The 18,107-nt window shown below is 34.4% G+C and overlaps 2 protein-coding genes across 2 annotated transcripts in view; both read right to left on the reverse strand.

Moving 5' to 3' along the window:
- cysu (peroxidase homolog) overlaps positions 1-18,107 on the reverse strand; it is a 90,919-nt gene that overhangs the window by 8,704 nt on the left and 64,108 nt on the right. The window contains exons 1-2 of the mRNA XM_015333438.2: positions 3,617-5,142; positions 1,626-1,829 (exon numbers count right to left, since the gene is read on the reverse strand). Of these exons, the coding sequence (XP_015188924.2) occupies positions 1,626-1,829; positions 3,617-3,627 (215 nt within the window). The 5' untranslated portion in view covers positions 3,628-5,142. Of the gene's footprint in view, positions 1-1,625; positions 1,830-3,616 lie in introns of the transcript that reaches the window.
- LOC107073024 (uncharacterized) lies at positions 11,223-13,891 on the reverse strand. Its single transcript, XM_015333410.2, has 2 exons — positions 11,925-13,891; positions 11,223-11,790 (listed from the first exon to the last, which is right to left on the reverse strand). Exons 1-2 carry the CDS (start codon positions 11,988-11,990, stop codon positions 11,380-11,382), a joined length of 477 nt encoding a protein of 158 aa, XP_015188896.1. The 5' UTR covers positions 11,991-13,891; the 3' UTR covers positions 11,223-11,379.

Genomic DNA, 18,107 nt, shown 5'->3' on the forward strand with positions numbered 1-18,107 from the left:
TTATATTATTAAAAATGTTGTAATTATATTGGTAATATACTGGATGTAAGAATACTCGTTCAGAGCTAGTTTGTTAGTTCGTTTTAAAATTGCATAAGCATTACTCGATTTGAAAACGTTCACGCATGGCGGACTATAGCCTAGATAAAGTATCTATAAAAGTATCTATCACCCACCAACTCCTCTTGTATTGCCCCTTATTTTATAACGTTATTTTAAATTTCATTTTTTGCAATTTGTACTTTTTTCTATTTTTTCTATTTTTTATTGCGTTATTTTACATTTGATGATACTTGTGGGATTATTTGGATCGAACTTATTGGAAAAATTCTTATTAGAAAGATTTACACTAAGGAATCGTTGATCCTAACTCGAATGTATTTCTGCGAATGGAATTCCGAGTTCGCGTCCTTCTCGGCAATGCCGAATGCAATCTCGCTTAGATTGCCTAGAAAGTACTCGTTAAAAGTGCGTTCGTACCATGGTATATATTTACGTTGATCAAAGGGAGAAAGAAAATGTCAGGAATAAACGTACAATGCTCCCTCCCATAGTTATCGCATTTGACGAGAGATACCACCAACCATTATCGGCGTATTCGGTCATATCGAGTTTGTTATTTTTTTCCTTCGTGGAAAACATTTCTATTTGCTTATATTATACAACTTTTTAATCGTATATATAACTATGCTGTTATATAAATTTAACCTTGAACAATATTTCGATAAACAACGTCAAACAAACGTTGTTTGTTTGAACTTTCATATTAAAAAAAGAAAAAGTAAGGTAATAATAATAATAAAAAAAAAAAGTGACAAGAAACACGTTTCTCTTTTGCGCGAACACCCTTGGAAAAGAAGAACGAACCGTAAAATAATACGTATAATACGTAAAATACGTAAAATACGTAAAATACGTAAAATACTCAATTCTTTCTCTTTCAATTGGAACGAACCGAAATCCATTGCAATAAGACGCACATAATTTTTGAGAATTCTCTTACGTAATACTCTTGTACTGTCGTAACAGGCATTCGTGCGTAAGTAAGTAAAGTGTACTTATGTTCGTTCATGCAAGTAAACTATAAACTCCATGCCGATCGAGTTCGTAAAGACAGAAATGGAAGGTATTTGCAAGGCACCACCACCACCTCCATTACCACCGCCATCATGACACATTTGTGGTAGCAATTAATTTTTTTTCATCAATTATTCTCTACTTGGTTTTCTCTTGAGCATATCTATCTACTATATAGTAGATAGATTTCAATTTCTAATTAATTTTTATTTCTCTTTTTTTTTTCCTTTTTTTCCTTTTTTACAACTAATTAAATCGTTTGTGTTTATCAGGTGTTGCAGTTCGTGTCAGAGAAAGTCAATAGAAAGATGAAATACGAAAGATAAATATATTTTGTCCCTACATTATCGGCGATCGACGATAAATGTATTTTAGTATATACAAGAGTGAAAGTAAAAGTCGGGGTCTTATGTTTCGTTTACTTAGTCACAACGGAACTCGATCGTTTCCTCCTTAACATATAAAATATTCTTGTGTTATAGTTATTTATAGAATAAAATACATGTGTGAAATGTATGATAGAAGAAAGAAATAATAATAATACTTACAAATTTCCACGAAGTAAATTATAAGTGTAATCGAAAACACTGGTCCTTCCAGGACCATCCAGGATCAAAGCACATTCGTCGCTATTTTCATAAATTTCAACGGGTTGATATTGTAACCCTTCGCATACGTGATCATGGCCGTTGAGCCCAATCAGTAATAATATTACTACTACACCTATTACCGCGGTCCGCGTTCTCGCGAATCTACAACATAAAAAGAAACATTACCAATTTTGTATTATTTATTTTATTATATTTCTGTTTATGTATTTTTGTTTAAATAACAATGTAATGTTTCAATACTTATGCAATTATAATACAGGAAATAATCGTTTATTCTAACAATGGATTAATCTTTGTTGTCAATCGATCGATCGTTGTTCGCTCGATCGATTTCTTCTTCTCGACTATTTCTTTGTTCCAATCGATGAAAGATTTAAATCAGAGCTCGTAACGAATCACACGGATCAAAACGTTATTCCGATCACGTCGAGATACGAGAAATCGGAAATGGCAAGAAAGCGAAAAGGTTCGGGAAACGATGCGCTTTTTGTTCCTACCGATATTTTTATATCCGTTTAACTTTCTCCGTTGATTTTTTTTCTTGTTTTTTCTTTTTCTTTGTTCTTTTCTTAACACGACATATGAATAATAATTTATATTGTTAAACGTGGTAAAGTTTTTTTCTATTGACCTTATGAAAGAAAATGTTAAATATTGTAATAATATCAACAATGTTCGAGACAATTTTGTACAACTAAAGTAAAGAATTATGAAAGTATTAATTTGTCTCGATCACGTTGTTAGTTGCACGTTGGAGAAACGATCGTGCGATTTAAACGTCGATGCCTATGGTGAGTGTAAGCTTTAGTTGACTATCTTGTTGTAGCATCTTTTGATTCAATGCAACTATCGTGTAGGCGGACAGTGATTAAGAGCTTCGCTACTAATATCTTCTATTTTCTCTCTCTCTCTAAATTATTGCTCGACATTTTTTTTTTTTTTTTTTTTTTTGATCGGTCGATTATTTTATTAATAATTATTTTATTAGAAACTATAACTGCGAATTTTCTTTCACCGGTGAAAGGGTATTTTATTGAAAAATGAATGTTTAATAGTTAGTTAATGCTAATAGTTTTATTTATTTCTTTGTTTTCTCTTTTTAAATTTATTACTATTTATTCCAATAGATAGAAGGTGAAAGTCACCTTCTTCTATAAATTTCAATGAAATTTGTTTTTTGTATTTTTATTTTCTTATCTTAAAGATCAAATGAAAACAAGTAATTCGTTAATTTGAACACGATAAAAATCATTTACAAGTTAGTCATTTAGCGTGTAAGCGAAAAACGGACGATGCAGCAAGAATCATTTCCTCGTTGCATAAGGGTGCATCGTAATGGAATTACGAAAGTTCTTCCCTCCCATTTGATATCGCAGACTATTTTACGTGCTTGCGGATTATGACATAATCTTTAAGAGAGTAGAAGCTGGACCTTCCGTGTTAAATTCTTCTTCTTGCATCGTTTCCTCGATAGATAAAAGATTGGATAATGTCTTGCAATTAGTTTTCTAATGATATACTTAATTTTGTGTTCTTTTTCCTTTGCAAATCTTTCCTGGGTCCTTAATTATACATGATTTTTTTCTTAACATTTATTCAAATTGTTAAAAACCATTGCAAATTTTACAAACCATTAAAATAGAAGAAGAGACATGTCTTTAGAAAACTAAAATTAAGGATTATTTTCTCGATGCGATGCATAACGGATTCTCCTTTCACTTTACGTAGTAGTCAAGGAGGTTAACGTGCTGCATCTCGCGTGATAGAGATAAACCAAGTTTCATGAAATTCCCAAATTTTGCGGTAGTTTTTTCAAATTAGCTATCTAGTTACTTTATCCTAGTTGACATGACCTCATATAGAGGTAGAATAAAAGAAAATAAAAGAAAATAAAAGACAAGAAATATGAAAGAAGATATGAAACTCACCCTTTGAACATTGCGCTAAACTTTCACCGAGTGATCCACGTTTGCAAGTTTGAGATATTTGGAGAAGTTGAGAAATGAAAAGAAAAAGAAAAAAAAGAAATAAATTAAAGTAAAAATAACACTTGGATGATAACACTCGCGTGTTTATCGCTCGAATCCTGTGGAAACACTTGAGGGATTCGAGCACTAGGCAGGCAGCAGAGTCAGAAATGCGTTTACTTGTCGAACGTATCTTGTTCACTTCTACTGTTAGCTTCTCTACTGTTAGCTTCTACTGTTAGCTTCCTTTCGGCTAGCTCTAGTTTGATACTTGCTTGCGGATAAAATATCTTATGTTGTATCTTATGTTGTCTCTTTCACTCCCGTCGACGATTTACTGACCGTCACGCGTTATTCCAGTTAACTCGAAAGTTGCTAAACTCGGTTACCGGTTTATAATAGCTAAGCCTTCATAGCATAGTTGTGTACTCCTTGTTCCTTTACACGACTACTCGACATTCTTCTTATTCTTCTCAGTTTTCTTCTTTCAGCATTGGTGCTGGCTCCCCCGAAAAGCAACCTTCTCGACAGTTGCCTCGTTCGAATTGGACGAGATTTCGAAGAGGTAGGAGAGACGACGATAGTGGTCTACACTTGGTCTACCCCTTTCATCTCACTCAGGTGGGGAGAACATACTTTATATGTATGTAAGTATAATACATACATATTTTTTATATACATAGTCAATTAAAATTGTGTATAAGTATGGTTATGAATCTCTGATGAATATATTCCATTATTCAGTTGACAGTTTTCTCATTTTCCTGTTATTTCTTTTTTACATTTCGAACATTTCAAATAAAAAATAACCAGTTTCGAATCCTTAAAAGGATATTTTACTTATTTTATAAATAAGTGATAAGTAACTCATATATTTACAAAGTCTATTTATTTATTATGCTAAGCCATAATTGTATATAAACAAGGTTTTAGTTATTTTTATGAATCTCATGAAAGTAATTTTGTTATACATTTCAAATAAAATAACTTGCTTGAAATTTTTATTTCACATATTAATTGTAATAATTATTCTTGTTGTTTCTAATCAAAAGGTCAAATTTCAAGAGAAATTGTATGCACGAGGATATCTACAAATGGTCTCTACAAATGGTCTCTACAAATGGTCTATTTCGTTTATCTCAGGTAGATGGAAAGGATATATTATATTTTGTATGCAAGCATTTACTTTGTACATATACTGCCAAACTGAAAGTAAGTATATACATTTCTTCTTTTTTTTCTTTCTCCAATTTGAATACTAAAAAGAACACAGGAAAACCTGTTTTGAATCCTTAGATGGATACTAAACGAATGGGAATCATGACAAGTGAATTCATTTACAAATGAATTTTTCTCGAGTAATCTTTTCAAGTAGATAAAGAAGAACATTTACATGAGGAAGTGAGTGTATGTAAGTAAGTGCATAATTTGTACGAGATGAGAATGGAGTCGGTTGAATGAATAAAGGAGGAGAAAGGGAGGAGAAAGGGATGAGGAAGATGAGGAAGAGCAAGAAGAAGAAGAAGAAGAAGAAGAAGAAGAAGAAGAAGAAAAAAGAAGGGAAAAGGCGTGTAGCTACCGTTCGCGTTTTACTTTCCTTTCTCTAAACGAGCGCCACACGACTGCTGCCCTCAATTTGAGCATCGATTATCTCAAATAACTGGATGGACATTGACAAAGCTTTTGCTGCAATAACAAATATAACAATTAAACAATATGATAGCTTTTTATTAGCTCAATATTTCTAAGCAAAATTGTGATCAGTATCAACATTTTTCAACTCACTCACTGATCAACAAAATAATATCAATCTTAAATAATCAAAAGTGAAAGCTCATTACTTTCTAGTAACGGAAGTTATCTAAAATATAATATACGTATCGAAATGAAAATTACAGTGAAAGGGTGTGAATGAATATTATCGAAAAAGATAACAGATCTTTCTCACGAAACTCGCACAATATTACTAAGGATAAACTAAGAAAAATTGTAAAAAACAGATTAGCTGCGATGAGTTAACTATTGACTTTCTTTTAATTGGTTCACACGTTAAAAGACATTTAAAAAGATTTAAATAAGACTTTCTAGATGGATAAAGATCTCTACGGATTTCTTTCGATTTGACTAAACTATCGATTAAATTTAAATCAAGCAAATGGAAGAGCCCCGAGCTACGATCTCTTGCCCAATATCGATCTATTTATTTCTAGAGGGTCCATGGTTAGCGTGCTTAGTTGTTCGGTTAAAAAGGACACGCTCGTTAAACAACCTCGTGATATTTTCTCTCTCACTCTCTCTCTCTCTCTCTCTCTCTCTCTTTCTTTCTACACCCCCTTCACAATTTCGTACTACATGTGCGCCTACGTAAGTCAGTATACACAGATACACTACCGGCCAAAAGTTTCAATATGAATGCTTTTAAAAGATGCAATCCTAACAATCTCATATATAGTCGTATAGAATCCACAGTTGGGATAGTGGAAATATTTGCTTGGGTAAAGAGGGTTGCGTCAAATGGAAAAAAGTATTTTAATCAATATTTCTGATTTTCATAGAAATCAGTATTTCCATACTTTATATTTCCTACTTTTACCTAGTAGTGTATATACAACACGCGTATGTATTTTTCTTTAATACACTTTTGTCAAGCATGACTTGACATTTACCTTGTCTCGAGGATTCGTCAACATTCTCCTTTAAATTGGATATAATTATAGGATAATTGTTAAGTGTTATCGTCTTGTTGACGCTTCTCATTTATCACAATAAGCTTTTATTGCATCGTAAAATTATCTAAACTGTGGATAATAGGTAAGAAAGTTTAAGAGGGTATCAGAAATAAAATAAAGTTACGACGTGATTAATAAAGTGCTATTACCGAGTAGTTGAATGAATGAAAATGAATTATTAAACTTATCTCGCTTGCTTGCTTGCTTGCTTGCTTGCTTTCTTTCTTTCTAGAAAAGATCTCTATCTTTGTCTAATACTTTTGATTACCTTTGTTTTCGTGCTAAGGCATATAAATCTTTTGAAGAGAAACAAAGATAGATATTGTGTATTAATTCGTAAGTACATTAGTTGCAAGAAAATGAAGGTTTGCTGAGATTACATGGTCGAACGGTTCCGATAGAAAGTATAATAACGGGAATGAATTGTCTTTAACCGGTCAGCCTTTACTACCTTGAGCCATTACTACAAATATTTTCAAAGCTCCAAGATGTCTTCATTTAAATTCATCATCAATTTGATACTTAATATATATTTTTATATAATTATTTCCAAAATGATTTACATCATTATAAAGAGATGACTCGTATTATTGAATTTGTCTAAAGTTCATCCGAGTAATTACATGAGATGTAACTTTTAACCAAAAAAGTACAAATAATATTTTTATTTACAGGAATTTATTTCGTTCCATTACTTGAAGTGTCTGATAAATCGTAACAAAAGTGTTGTAACTTTCAAAAATCAGTATATAAAAAGAAGATAAGAAAAAAAGGAAAAAAGAGACAGCAGACATGAAAGAAATTTAACAGCCGGTTAAACGTATCCAAGAGAATTTGAGGGTACATAATCCGTTCTTTAATGCGCTCATTCGTGCACTCATTCGTGCGTTTCAATACGGATTTTATTAGTGCATAATAAAAAAGAAAATACTATCGAAAGTTAAGTTTACAGCTTCTGGTTTTAAGTTTGGTGAGAAGAGTTTGAACCTCCTACCAAAAGATTTCTTCCTAAATTAGTTCCATTTTAAAGATTAGAAATTAGCCTAAAAAGGTTTTGACATAAGTTACCTTTGGTGATGGTAGATAGATTTTATCTTGTGTACCTTGATTGGGGCGGCTCCGGAAATTCCTTTGGAATGATTTTTTTTAAACAGGTTTCACTGGTGATCGAGCGCATGCGCACGTATTAACTTGAGCATACGCGAGTGACATAATGCGTTTTTTTTCTTTTTCTTTTTCATTAAATCGTTATAATTATTATATAATCAATAAGATTGTATACAATTGAGAAAACATTTTCACTATTGTGGGATTCGTGAAAAAAAATTGGACCGCTGGACTGACTGGAACCGGAATTCGAACCACGGATCTTTTGTTTTCCGGGCGACTGCTCTTTAATCAATTGAGCTATCCAGGGCCCACCGACCAATCCTTCTCACGAATGTCCGATAAGTTTGGCATGGAGGCGTTCGTTCCACATTCCAGCCCCCCCCCCTTTTTAACAACATTTGACTCCGAATGTTATGCCACCCAACATCACAATTCTCTTTACTCTTTTACTCTTTTACTCTGACTCTTTAATTTTTTTTTGTGGCGTTGTAAGACTGTGGAACATGTTACGAAACAGACCCTCCATCCTGGCTGAGCCCCCAATTTTGTGGGACTTGGGTTATGTTTTATTCTGTTAAGAATAGTAAATCTCACGTGTTACTGCCGCTGCTAGAATTAACCAATATATTTTCAACTTATTACAATAATGTAACACTTAACAAAACTCTCTAACGCGCTTTCTCACAATGTTCTTACAAAGATTCGCTAACTTAAAAATCGCTCCGACTATTACCCTTTATTCTTACTATCTCCTTCTATACTCGCTCTCACTAATCAAAACTCACAAACTCGCCAACTCGCTAACTCGGAAACTCGCCCTTCCTTCGGCCCTGCTTTATTCTGCGTTCTCCCCTTCTTCTTGTCATAACAGCTGCGTCGTTTAGTAACGCAGTTCCTTCTGGTATTTTCCAAAACGCCTTTTTTTGAATGTTCTTTCCTTCCTTCCGTTGTCATCAGTCTCACACACAACTCACACCGGATACTTCTACTCCCACCCTCGGCTATCATGACGTCATACAACAAGCTTGCGCTTGTTCTTCGCTACACACGCTCCACACAACACACACCGGATGCTTCTACTCCCACCCTCGGCCATCATGCGTCATACAACAAGCTTATGCTTGTTCCTTCGCCACACACGCTCACACACAACAATAGCTCGACGACAAACAACGAACGGTCGCCTCTTGTTCCGTCATCCTCGCGCTAGATGCACGCATCCTGACAAAGCAACCATTTCTTATCTCTTTCTTTCTTTCCCACACTATACTATATATAATTCTTTAAAGGATAGAACAAAATTGTTCGAATCTATTTCAATTAAAGAAGTTAGAGTTTATTTTTTTTTTGTAGGAAAGGAAACTTGGTCGATAGTAATTTGATGCTTTTATTGAACAAGACGCGAACAACGGAAACCGATAAGCCCTTCTGCATTGTTGTGCAATATTAAATCCGTGTTCCTTTATTCTCAAGGTACTTACACCCACCTATTGCAAAATCCAGATTACAGAATCCGAAACTCGATCACCTGTAGTCACCTACAGCATAATATGTACAAAGAGAAAAAGAAAGAAGAAAAAGTATTACACTTACACGAAATGCATTTTCTTCTTATACATACATAAAAGAAAAAAAAAGAAAAAAAAGAAAAAAAAGAAAAAAAAAGATATCAGACCTTGGCATTTCATACGTTTCTGACCCAAATTTTATTTTCTACATTTCATTATCTCTGTCTCATGTTTTTAACGTATTAATTTAATAACTGTAGCTTTTTTTGTTTACTTTATTTTCTTTTCTTTTTTTTCTGTTTCATTATATAGATATTTTTATTTCCAATAGAGGCGACACGTTTGAAAGTCGATACAAGAAAGACTATCCCTAGGTACGTATGTCCGTTTAGCACGTTGAAAACGATATCCTTCATGAATGGCAGAACCGAAAGTGGCAGTATCGAAGATCATACCTTCTCTATTCTAGCTTTCTATGATTAGAAAGAGAAAAAAAGAGCCAATAGAAAAATTATTATTATTATTAACAATATTTTATTTCATATTTCTGTTTTTTGATCATTTATCCGAAGAATGAAAACATCGGTTTATATATATTTTTTATGTATGTTTGATATAATAAAAGTAGGATCATCTTTTAAAATGTAATAAAATAACACACGATACCAATATGTTTCCTTTTGTTGTAGAAAATTGCCACTGATCAATCTTCATTCTAAATTTGTTTCAGCGCAAAAGAAGAGGAAGAAGAAGAAGAAGAGAAAGGAGTCTTTTGAAGAAGGCGATCAAGCATAAGTTGGTGAAAGAGATTGAGAGAGAGAGAAAGAGAAAGAGAAAGAGAGAGGGAGGGAGGCGAAAGAGGGAGAGAGGCGTCTCTTGTAAGTAGGACGGATCAGGTCTCGTGATACGATTTTTTCTTCAACAATTACCTACCTCTCTGTTAATAAATCTACACGCGAGAGCTCAACTCGTTGTTTCGTAAGAGATTGTAAAAGACGAACCAGAGAATTTCTCCAAAGTACTTACATACTTACAGGTACATACGTAAGTACTTATGTATCTGCGTAAGCATGTATTCATCCAATTTTTGTTCGTCAACGTTCGTCAACGTTGTAATTAATACGGAACAATGCTGGAGTAATAGTTACTCGTGTTCTCATTATAGAAAGTGAAAACATTATTTATAATTCAATTGAAAAAAAGGTGGATCTTAATTTTAGCAATTTTTCAAGTGAAATTTATATAGTCGTATTTTATTGTTTTTTAAGGTAAAAAAAAAAAAACAGGATTATTGCTTTATTCCAAATTAATTGTAAGTTGAAAAAATACAATAATGTACAAGTACAACGAGATAAAGTTTCTTCTTCTTTCTTCTCACGTTTCGATAATATCTAACTATAATATTGTCTGAATTACAGGGTGGTCATCGAGTACTTCAACAACTCGACCCTGATCGTAGGCTATCTCTGCTAAGAACCATATTCCGACTTGTTGTAGCAAAGATCAACTTTCGCTTCGTCGCACGCGTTCTCTGCGCAATCTTGCAGATCTCGATGCACCTCTCTTATGTTAGAGAGTGTGATCGTTTTTTCTCTTTTCTCTTTTCCCTTTTCCCTTTTCCCTTTTTAATACTATTTGTTATTATTTCTATTGTATTTGTTCTATATATTATTTATTTTTCATATAATATTAAGTAACTTAATAATATAAGGCAACGAAGACGTTACTTTTACGTGGAGTTAAACAATCGAAACTTATCGGTCATTAACACAGTAACCTGTCTTACCGTCTTTCTTGTAATCAGTGTTAATTAAGTTTTACGAGGATCGGCAAATGGTAATTCATCGATAATCAATTTCCCATAAACGTATGCAGAAAGTGAGAGGGCACAAGATTCTCGTAATAGCTCGTACACGACACGTTAACTTTCACAACGAGAGCAAGGTCTCCTTTTCTACACGTCGATCCACCGTAATCTTTATTTTACTTTTTTTTCTTTTCTTTTCTTTTCTTTTCTTTTATTTTCTTTTCTTTTCTTTTTTTTAGTCGTTTATCACGTTAGTTGTTGTTGTTCGTTATCAACTTACACGTTCAACGTTACGATTCAACTGGACGATGCAATACGCATAATTATATATATTAAATAACTTTATAAGAAGACTATGAGAAAAAGGAATAATCTTTTTTTTTTATTGTTAGTATATAAAAAGAAGAAATAATTACACAGGTAAAAGTGCATCTGTTATTATTAAATGTTATAAAGTAGAAATATGAACTTAAATTTGATCATAATCAAATCATTTTGAACACGCAATGCCATCTTGTATTTCTCTGATGAGATGATAAACAATATAATAAAATAATATTATTCAAATCATTAACCCATCATCATTGTAGTACTCGTACTTGCACCACTTACACTAGAAGATGATTGTGTTGTCGAACCTGTCGACGAGGAAGAAGAAGAAGAAGAAGAAGAAGAAGAAGCTGCCGTTGTTGCCTGCCCTGCATTCGATGAAGGATTTGACGATGGATTTGACAAAGGTGTATTAGACGAAGTGATTGCAGTTGTAGATATCGTCGTTGTAGTTTCTTGTTTCGGTATAAAACTTGTCATTGTCATTGGTGGACTTGTAGTAGTTACAAACAATGCCAATTCGGGACATATTTTTAAACACAACGAATTCCAAATAAAATTCCAAGTGTTTATGTCGACGCAATTAAATTGACAATACATGCGTCGAGGTGTTTCAAGTATTCCAAAAATGTCTATCGTTGATTCGACATTCTGAAAATGATTATTAAATTTATGGACTTATAAAATAGAAATATTCTAATGAATTTATTTGACTAAATATATAATACTTATCATTAATAAATAAATATACTGATTAAATGATATAATAATCGTGAGAGTTTTACCTGAAAGTAAATAGTACTGACGACGAAAAGGAAGAAAAGGAAAGTTGTTTTTTTAAATGGCGACATGACAAGAAACTAACATAAGAAAGATTCTTTAACCGTAAATACACAATTCTAATAAGTACGATGCGTCGGTGGCAGCTTATTTATAGGAAAACAAAAATCATTAATGTTTTTTCTTGTCATTTTTATTTAGTTTTTATTTCCACAAGATAAGACAAGCTTCGTGACATCGAATCGAGTAATAGTCTTTAGCGATTGTGAACACTTTTAGATTGAAAGGTATTTTTTTCTTTCATGGGGAACGTGAATACGAATACGAGTATTCTGCACGAGCATTAACCAACTCTTCTACTTGAGTAGATTTTGTTCTTCAATGTTTTTTCTAATTTTATTCATAAATTTCACATTAGTAATTGAAACGCATGTCCGATACGCAGTTGTCAGGATAAATAAAAAAAAAGAGGGAAAAACCGCGAACGTGTCTTTCGACTTAGAAGATTAGAATGGATTGTTTCGACGATAACGAGTCACCTCGAGGATTAACATGTGAATAGATCTTCTAATCGGAAGAGATTACTTTCGATTTTGCCTAGGCATACAAACACAGCTTCAATTTATATAGCTCAATTTGTATGCACGTCTCTATGTATAAACCGACCGATACCAATCGGTTCATTCATATATACAAGTCATTTTGAAAAAACTATGTATATAATGATAACATTTTTGAGAATTGTGTGTGTTGACTTTTTGTACAACATATGAATGCGTTTTTTAATCATTTTCGTTATCTTTCCTACCTCCCTCTTAATTTCCGGTATATATAGGTATATACAAAGTCTCGGGCAATCTAGTATTAAAAAGAACCGTGTAAAATTCAACCTTCTTTTTACAATGTTTGTGGTTATCCACTATGTAGAAATTTGTTCATTATGAACATTTTTGATTTATTTCGAATTTTCAGTGTATCAATGAAAAGTGCATTCTCGAACAATGCTATGCTATCTCTCTTGAAAAACTGCAGTGGCTCGATTTCTTGATGATGTTTTTTTATTTGTTTTCTTCATCTCCTTGTCGTCGTTCCCTTTTCTTTGCCATCATTATCGATTCTCATTCATCCTGTTGCATTTTTTTTGCACTTTGCGTCTGTTCCTCACAAAGTTTCAACATTGTTTTTAAAGCAGTTGTTGAATTGTCCAACTTAACAATGTTTTTGAAACAAACGATTTTTGAAAGAAACTATTTCCTCTCTGATTTAGATTAAAAAATAGTTTTCAATATCAATCGTTTGCTTCGAAATTGTTCAAATTTTCTGTATTTGTTGTTTTACCATGTGAACAAACTTTCTACTGTCGACAAATTAGAGACTTCATTTACCTACCTTCGATATAATACAAACTGTAAAAAAGATAATCGTACGTTTCATACACAATCTGTCGATAATGAAAGTTTTGGTTGATACAAATTTTTCCTAGGTGTTTCTTCGATGCCATCAACGATTGTTTAATATTTTTTAAACAATTGTAAGTTTCAATTCTTTTAATTATTTTTTTATCATCGCAATATTGTCGAAGATAATTAATAATACTTACAACTAATCGATTTTAATAGTCAGAAAGAAGAAAAAAGAAAAATCAAAGGACATGGAGTATTAGAGATAATTTGTATAAAATTACTAAGTAATATTAAGAGACAAATTTTGATTAGCCAAGTAATTATAGGTTCGCCTGTAGATAGGTCAATAATAGGTTATCTTATATTGCGATTACGTTACGTAACATTTATAGTTTCGTAAGTTATTAATTTGTTAACAATTACTATAAACAAAGGAAAGATTTTCAAAAGAGAAAAAGGACAAAATGGAAAGTGCGAACGTGTTAGATGATCGTTGGAAACTTTTTGGCTTTTGCAGAACAACTAAAAAGGAAGGAAGGAAGAAAAGGGGGGAGGAGGAGGAGGAGAAGAAGAAGAAGAAGAAAAAAAAGAAGAAGAAGAAAAAGGAATGGTGGGTGAATAGGAAGCGAAAAAGAAATAGAGCGAAGGGGGTAAGTACGTAAAAGTTTTTCTTTGAAGAGAATTTTGTGCCGGTAGTAGTCAGCTCCTTGACGTTTCTCCAGGGGGTTTCAACCTTCTACGTAGGAGTAGAGACTGATAGTGGTAAGGGGTGCATATCGAAGGGAAGATGAGAGTAGAATTGGAGAGATGGAAAAGTGAGAAAGAGAAAAAAAAATGAGGAGTGGGTGGGTGACCATGATGAAGAGCAAGCATCACAGAAAGAGATAGAGAAAGTAAGAGAGAATAATAGAAAAAGAGTGAAAGAAAAAAAAATAAAAGAGCGAGAAAGAAAGAGTACAAGAGAAAATAAAAGAAAATAAAAGAAAATAAAAGAAAATAAAAGAAAGTAAAAGAGGAAAAGAAAGAGTAAGGGGCTGAGGGACGGGAGTAAATGAGAGTGAGTGAGAGAGAGAGAGAGACAGAGAGAGAGAGAGAGAGAGTGATAGAAAATAAAAAATAGTAAAACCCAAGGGAGTAGAAGATGGAAAGCGAAGGAGAGCGAGCAACGGTGGTTATGAGTCGAAGTACAAAAGAGAAAGGAGAGGAGGTAGTGTGGCGTAGAATGGGATGGGCAACGAGGAATGGAGGAAGCAAGAGGTCGATGGAAAAGAGAGAGAGAGAGAGAGAGAGAGAGAGAGAGAATGGGAAGGGTTGGGAAAGGGGGAGAAAAAAATTGGAAGAAAAGGAAACGAGAAGAAGATAGACTGACTGAGTGGAGAAGAAAAGAGAAGAGTAGAGCAGAGAAGAGAGGAAGAGAGAGAAGGGACGAGCAGACAGAGTGTATAGTAGAAGGTGCAGAGAGTTCCGAACCTAAAGAGAGAGAAAGCGAGAGAGAATTGAAAAGAGAAGGACAATTCCTGTGAGATAGGCGAGCGAGGAAACGAGAGAGATAGAAGTTACAAAAGGGGGATGAGATCTGTAGGTGGGGGAGTTAAAGTAAGCTCGAGAGAAAGAAAGAGAGAGAGAGAGAGAGAGAGAGAGAGAGAGAGAGAGATAGGGAAGGTACGTCGAGACGTCATAGTGATGAGGTTAGAGAGGGACAAAGGTAAAAGCGGAAAGAGAGGGTAACAAGAAAGGACGGCAAACAGAGTAAGAGAGAGAGAGAGAGAGAGAGACGAAAGAGTAGTAGCAGTAGTACGAGGAGTAGGTACAGGGTGAAGAGGGTGGAGGATGAGGAAGAGGGAAGGTGCAAGAGAGATGGGTTGTATGCTTGCTTGCTTGCTTGCTTGCTTGCTTGCTTGCTTGCTTGAAGGAGATAAAAAAGAGAATAGGTAGAGGAGGGAGGAAAGGAGAGAGATGAAAATTGGGTGAGAGAAGGATCGAAATACGAAGTGTATAGGAGAGTGTGAGAGAAACCGTGAGACGATGATAGCGAAGAGGAGAAGGAGAGGAGAAGGTGGTGCACGCGCGCGCGCGCATACACCCGCGTGGGAGAGAAATAGAAAGAGAAAGAGAAAGAGAGCTCAGTGAGTTAGAATGAGAGAGAGAGGAAAGCAAGCAGAGTCGACTCGGATATGAGGGTGTCGCGCAAGCCGGTCACGCTGAGGTTTCCATGGCAACGACAGGCGATAAATCAACCCGCAACATCCCCAAGTACCGCCAGATAAAACCGCATACACATATGGCCCCGTACGTACTACCTACGTATCTACGTATGTAACACCTATGTATATACGTGTTCGTCGACGTCGACGGCGACGACGACGACGACGACGACGACGACGACGACGACGACGACGACGACGACGACGACGCCACCGTCTCCACCACCATCACCATACCATCACCACCACCACCACCACCACCACCACTACTACCACCACCGTGCGAGATACCGACTGCTAACTCTCCGCACCCAAAAACTTTTCCCTTCAGCCGATTTATGCCGTGGATGCTCGCGCCGCCAACGAATTTCTTTCTCTTTCTCTCTCTTGTTCGTTTGTTCGTTCGTTCGTTCGTCCGTTCGTTCGTTTATTTGTTCCGTTCTTTTTCATTTCGTGTCGCGTCGTACATATGTATAATACTTGTATGTATAGATAATACTGGTGTAGAATAACTGTGAGGAGGATATGCACGGGGGTTCTAGCAGCCTATCGCGAAACATACCTTCAAATCTTTAAGGTATTTTGCCCTTCTTTTGTTTCCTTGACAATAAGGAAAACGGGATTTTATGAATAATCGTATTTCTATGTATTTTTACTTTTCTTTTTTTTTTTGTATAATACGCAAAGGAAGAATATTATTCCAAGTATAACTCAAAAGTACGTCTACAGATGTAGAGCGAATTGTTAGTTCATAGTCCAAAGACTTTGCATAGTATCGACTATCTAAAAAAAAACTTTGATGGATATATTTATCTTGTCAGTAGGTCAATGCTACTACGTCCATACTCAAACGAAAAGAACAAGAAAAAATAGCTTGAAATTTCGAAGAAGTTTTATATTTCCCTTTAGAATTCAAGGGTGTCCAATCTTTTAACGTCTCTGACTTACATGAAAGAAGACTAGATGTTTTAGGCCACACAAAATATTTTGAATGTATATAATTATCAGAGAATAGTTTGTCCTTCTATTTTTACTTGTTAGACGTAATTTATGATGTTGATCTTGAAAATTTGGCGAAATTAATTAACTTTGAACCTCTTTTTTTTAACGTGAACTTTTATTATCAGGCGAGAATGAAGAAATAAGAAAGATAGAGAATGCGTGGGCAGCAAATAAAGCTTTCAAACAAGCCTAATCTCATTCGACATGGTACTGACGTCATTAGAGGCGCCTCCGTGACGTTGTCGGTGCCAGAGACAGTGACGTGCACTTGTCTCTATCTTTATCTCTTTCTATTCTCTGTCGTCCGTCTCTCTCTCTCTCTCTCTCTGTCCGTCCTTGCAGAAAATGGTTAAGGTCGCTCTGATAGAACGTGTTCCTACGCATTTTTCGCATATATTAATTTCATTCGAAACTAATGAATTCTTTAGTTATGCACTTTAACTATGCACTCTAATATTATCCTAAATATACGTTATTAACAAATGATACACATAGAAACACTGGATGATCTCTCAGAAGAGTTTGCTCAATAAGAAAAATGAAGAAATTGAATTGAATAAAACATTGGATATAAATTAATAATTGTGCTTGGGGTAATATGAATTATCATTTCTGGCAAAAATTCCTTACTAATATTTCATCTTGGATAGAAACGATACGATGATCATCATTCTAATTGCTATTGATAAGATTTAACGATTTGATAATTCTTTAAAAGCTTCCTGGCTTTAATTCCAAATCGAAAGAGTTACAACGATTTGCTGGCATTTTAGCGCGTAGTAGGTAGGTACATCGAATGATCAGCTCGGAGACACCTGTTGCTCTTTAATTTGACGTAACGCGTATGATGCGATCATAAGCTCGTTCAACTTGTGGAAGGTGAAAAATGAAAAAGAAAACAGATGAAAGGAAAGAAAAGGAATAAATAAAGAATAAAGAATCGTATTGGTAAAGTAAACAAGAATGCAAAAATTGATTAAGTAAACAAAAATATATTCAAACATTTTTTTCCCTTATCAAATTAATTAATTATTTGTATTTTATTTCATAGTAAATGAAAATAACAATGATTAATAATCATTACTAATGAAAAAAAAGATATATCTTTAGAAGAGGAAATAGTTGCAGTTGTCTGACCACTCTTTGGTTTTCTCCACTAGCTAAACTTACAAATCATATCTTGAAGCTGTTGCTAACGTTAAGCTTAACTTAGTTCGATCGACTTTGTTTGAACTTTTCTCGTCTGGTACACCTTGGTAAAGTACTATCTAGCTATTCGATGATCAAATTCTAGCCACGTCTGACCAGCAACGACTCACCATCTCTCTCTCTCTCTCTATATATATATATATATATATATATTTCCCTTTTGCTATGTTTCTATTTCCATCTCTCTTTCGAAAAGGAAGGATAGATAGAGAGAGAGAGAGAGAGAGAGTAGTCACTCGATTTCAAAGTGGACGGATAGAATGATAATCTGAGAGCAGCTTGGTAGTTGGTTGGTATTGATCTGTCGGTCGGGGTGTTACTGTGTGGTATGGTCGGTCGGTGGGTTGGATAGGTGGGTGGTTGTGCCGTA

This window comes from Polistes dominula, unplaced genomic scaffold (genome assembly GCF_049000335.1).
Source record: "Polistes dominula isolate Pdom_NZ unplaced genomic scaffold, Pdom_raw_medaka contig_74, whole genome shotgun sequence".
In the NCBI taxonomy this organism is placed as follows: Eukaryota; Metazoa; Arthropoda; class Insecta; order Hymenoptera; family Vespidae; genus Polistes; species Polistes dominula.

What these genes read in the sequence shown, in the direction of transcription:
- LOC107073024 (XM_015333410.2), bottom strand. Translation starts at nt 11,990, where the DNA reads ATGTCGCCATTTAAAAAAACAACTTTCCTTTTCTTCCTTTTCGTCGTC. An exon ending in TCAGTACTATTTACTTTCAG is followed by an intron (nt 11,791 to 11,924) that starts GTAAAACTCTCA and finishes AATCATTTTCAG; the next exon opens with AATGTCGAATCAACGATAGA.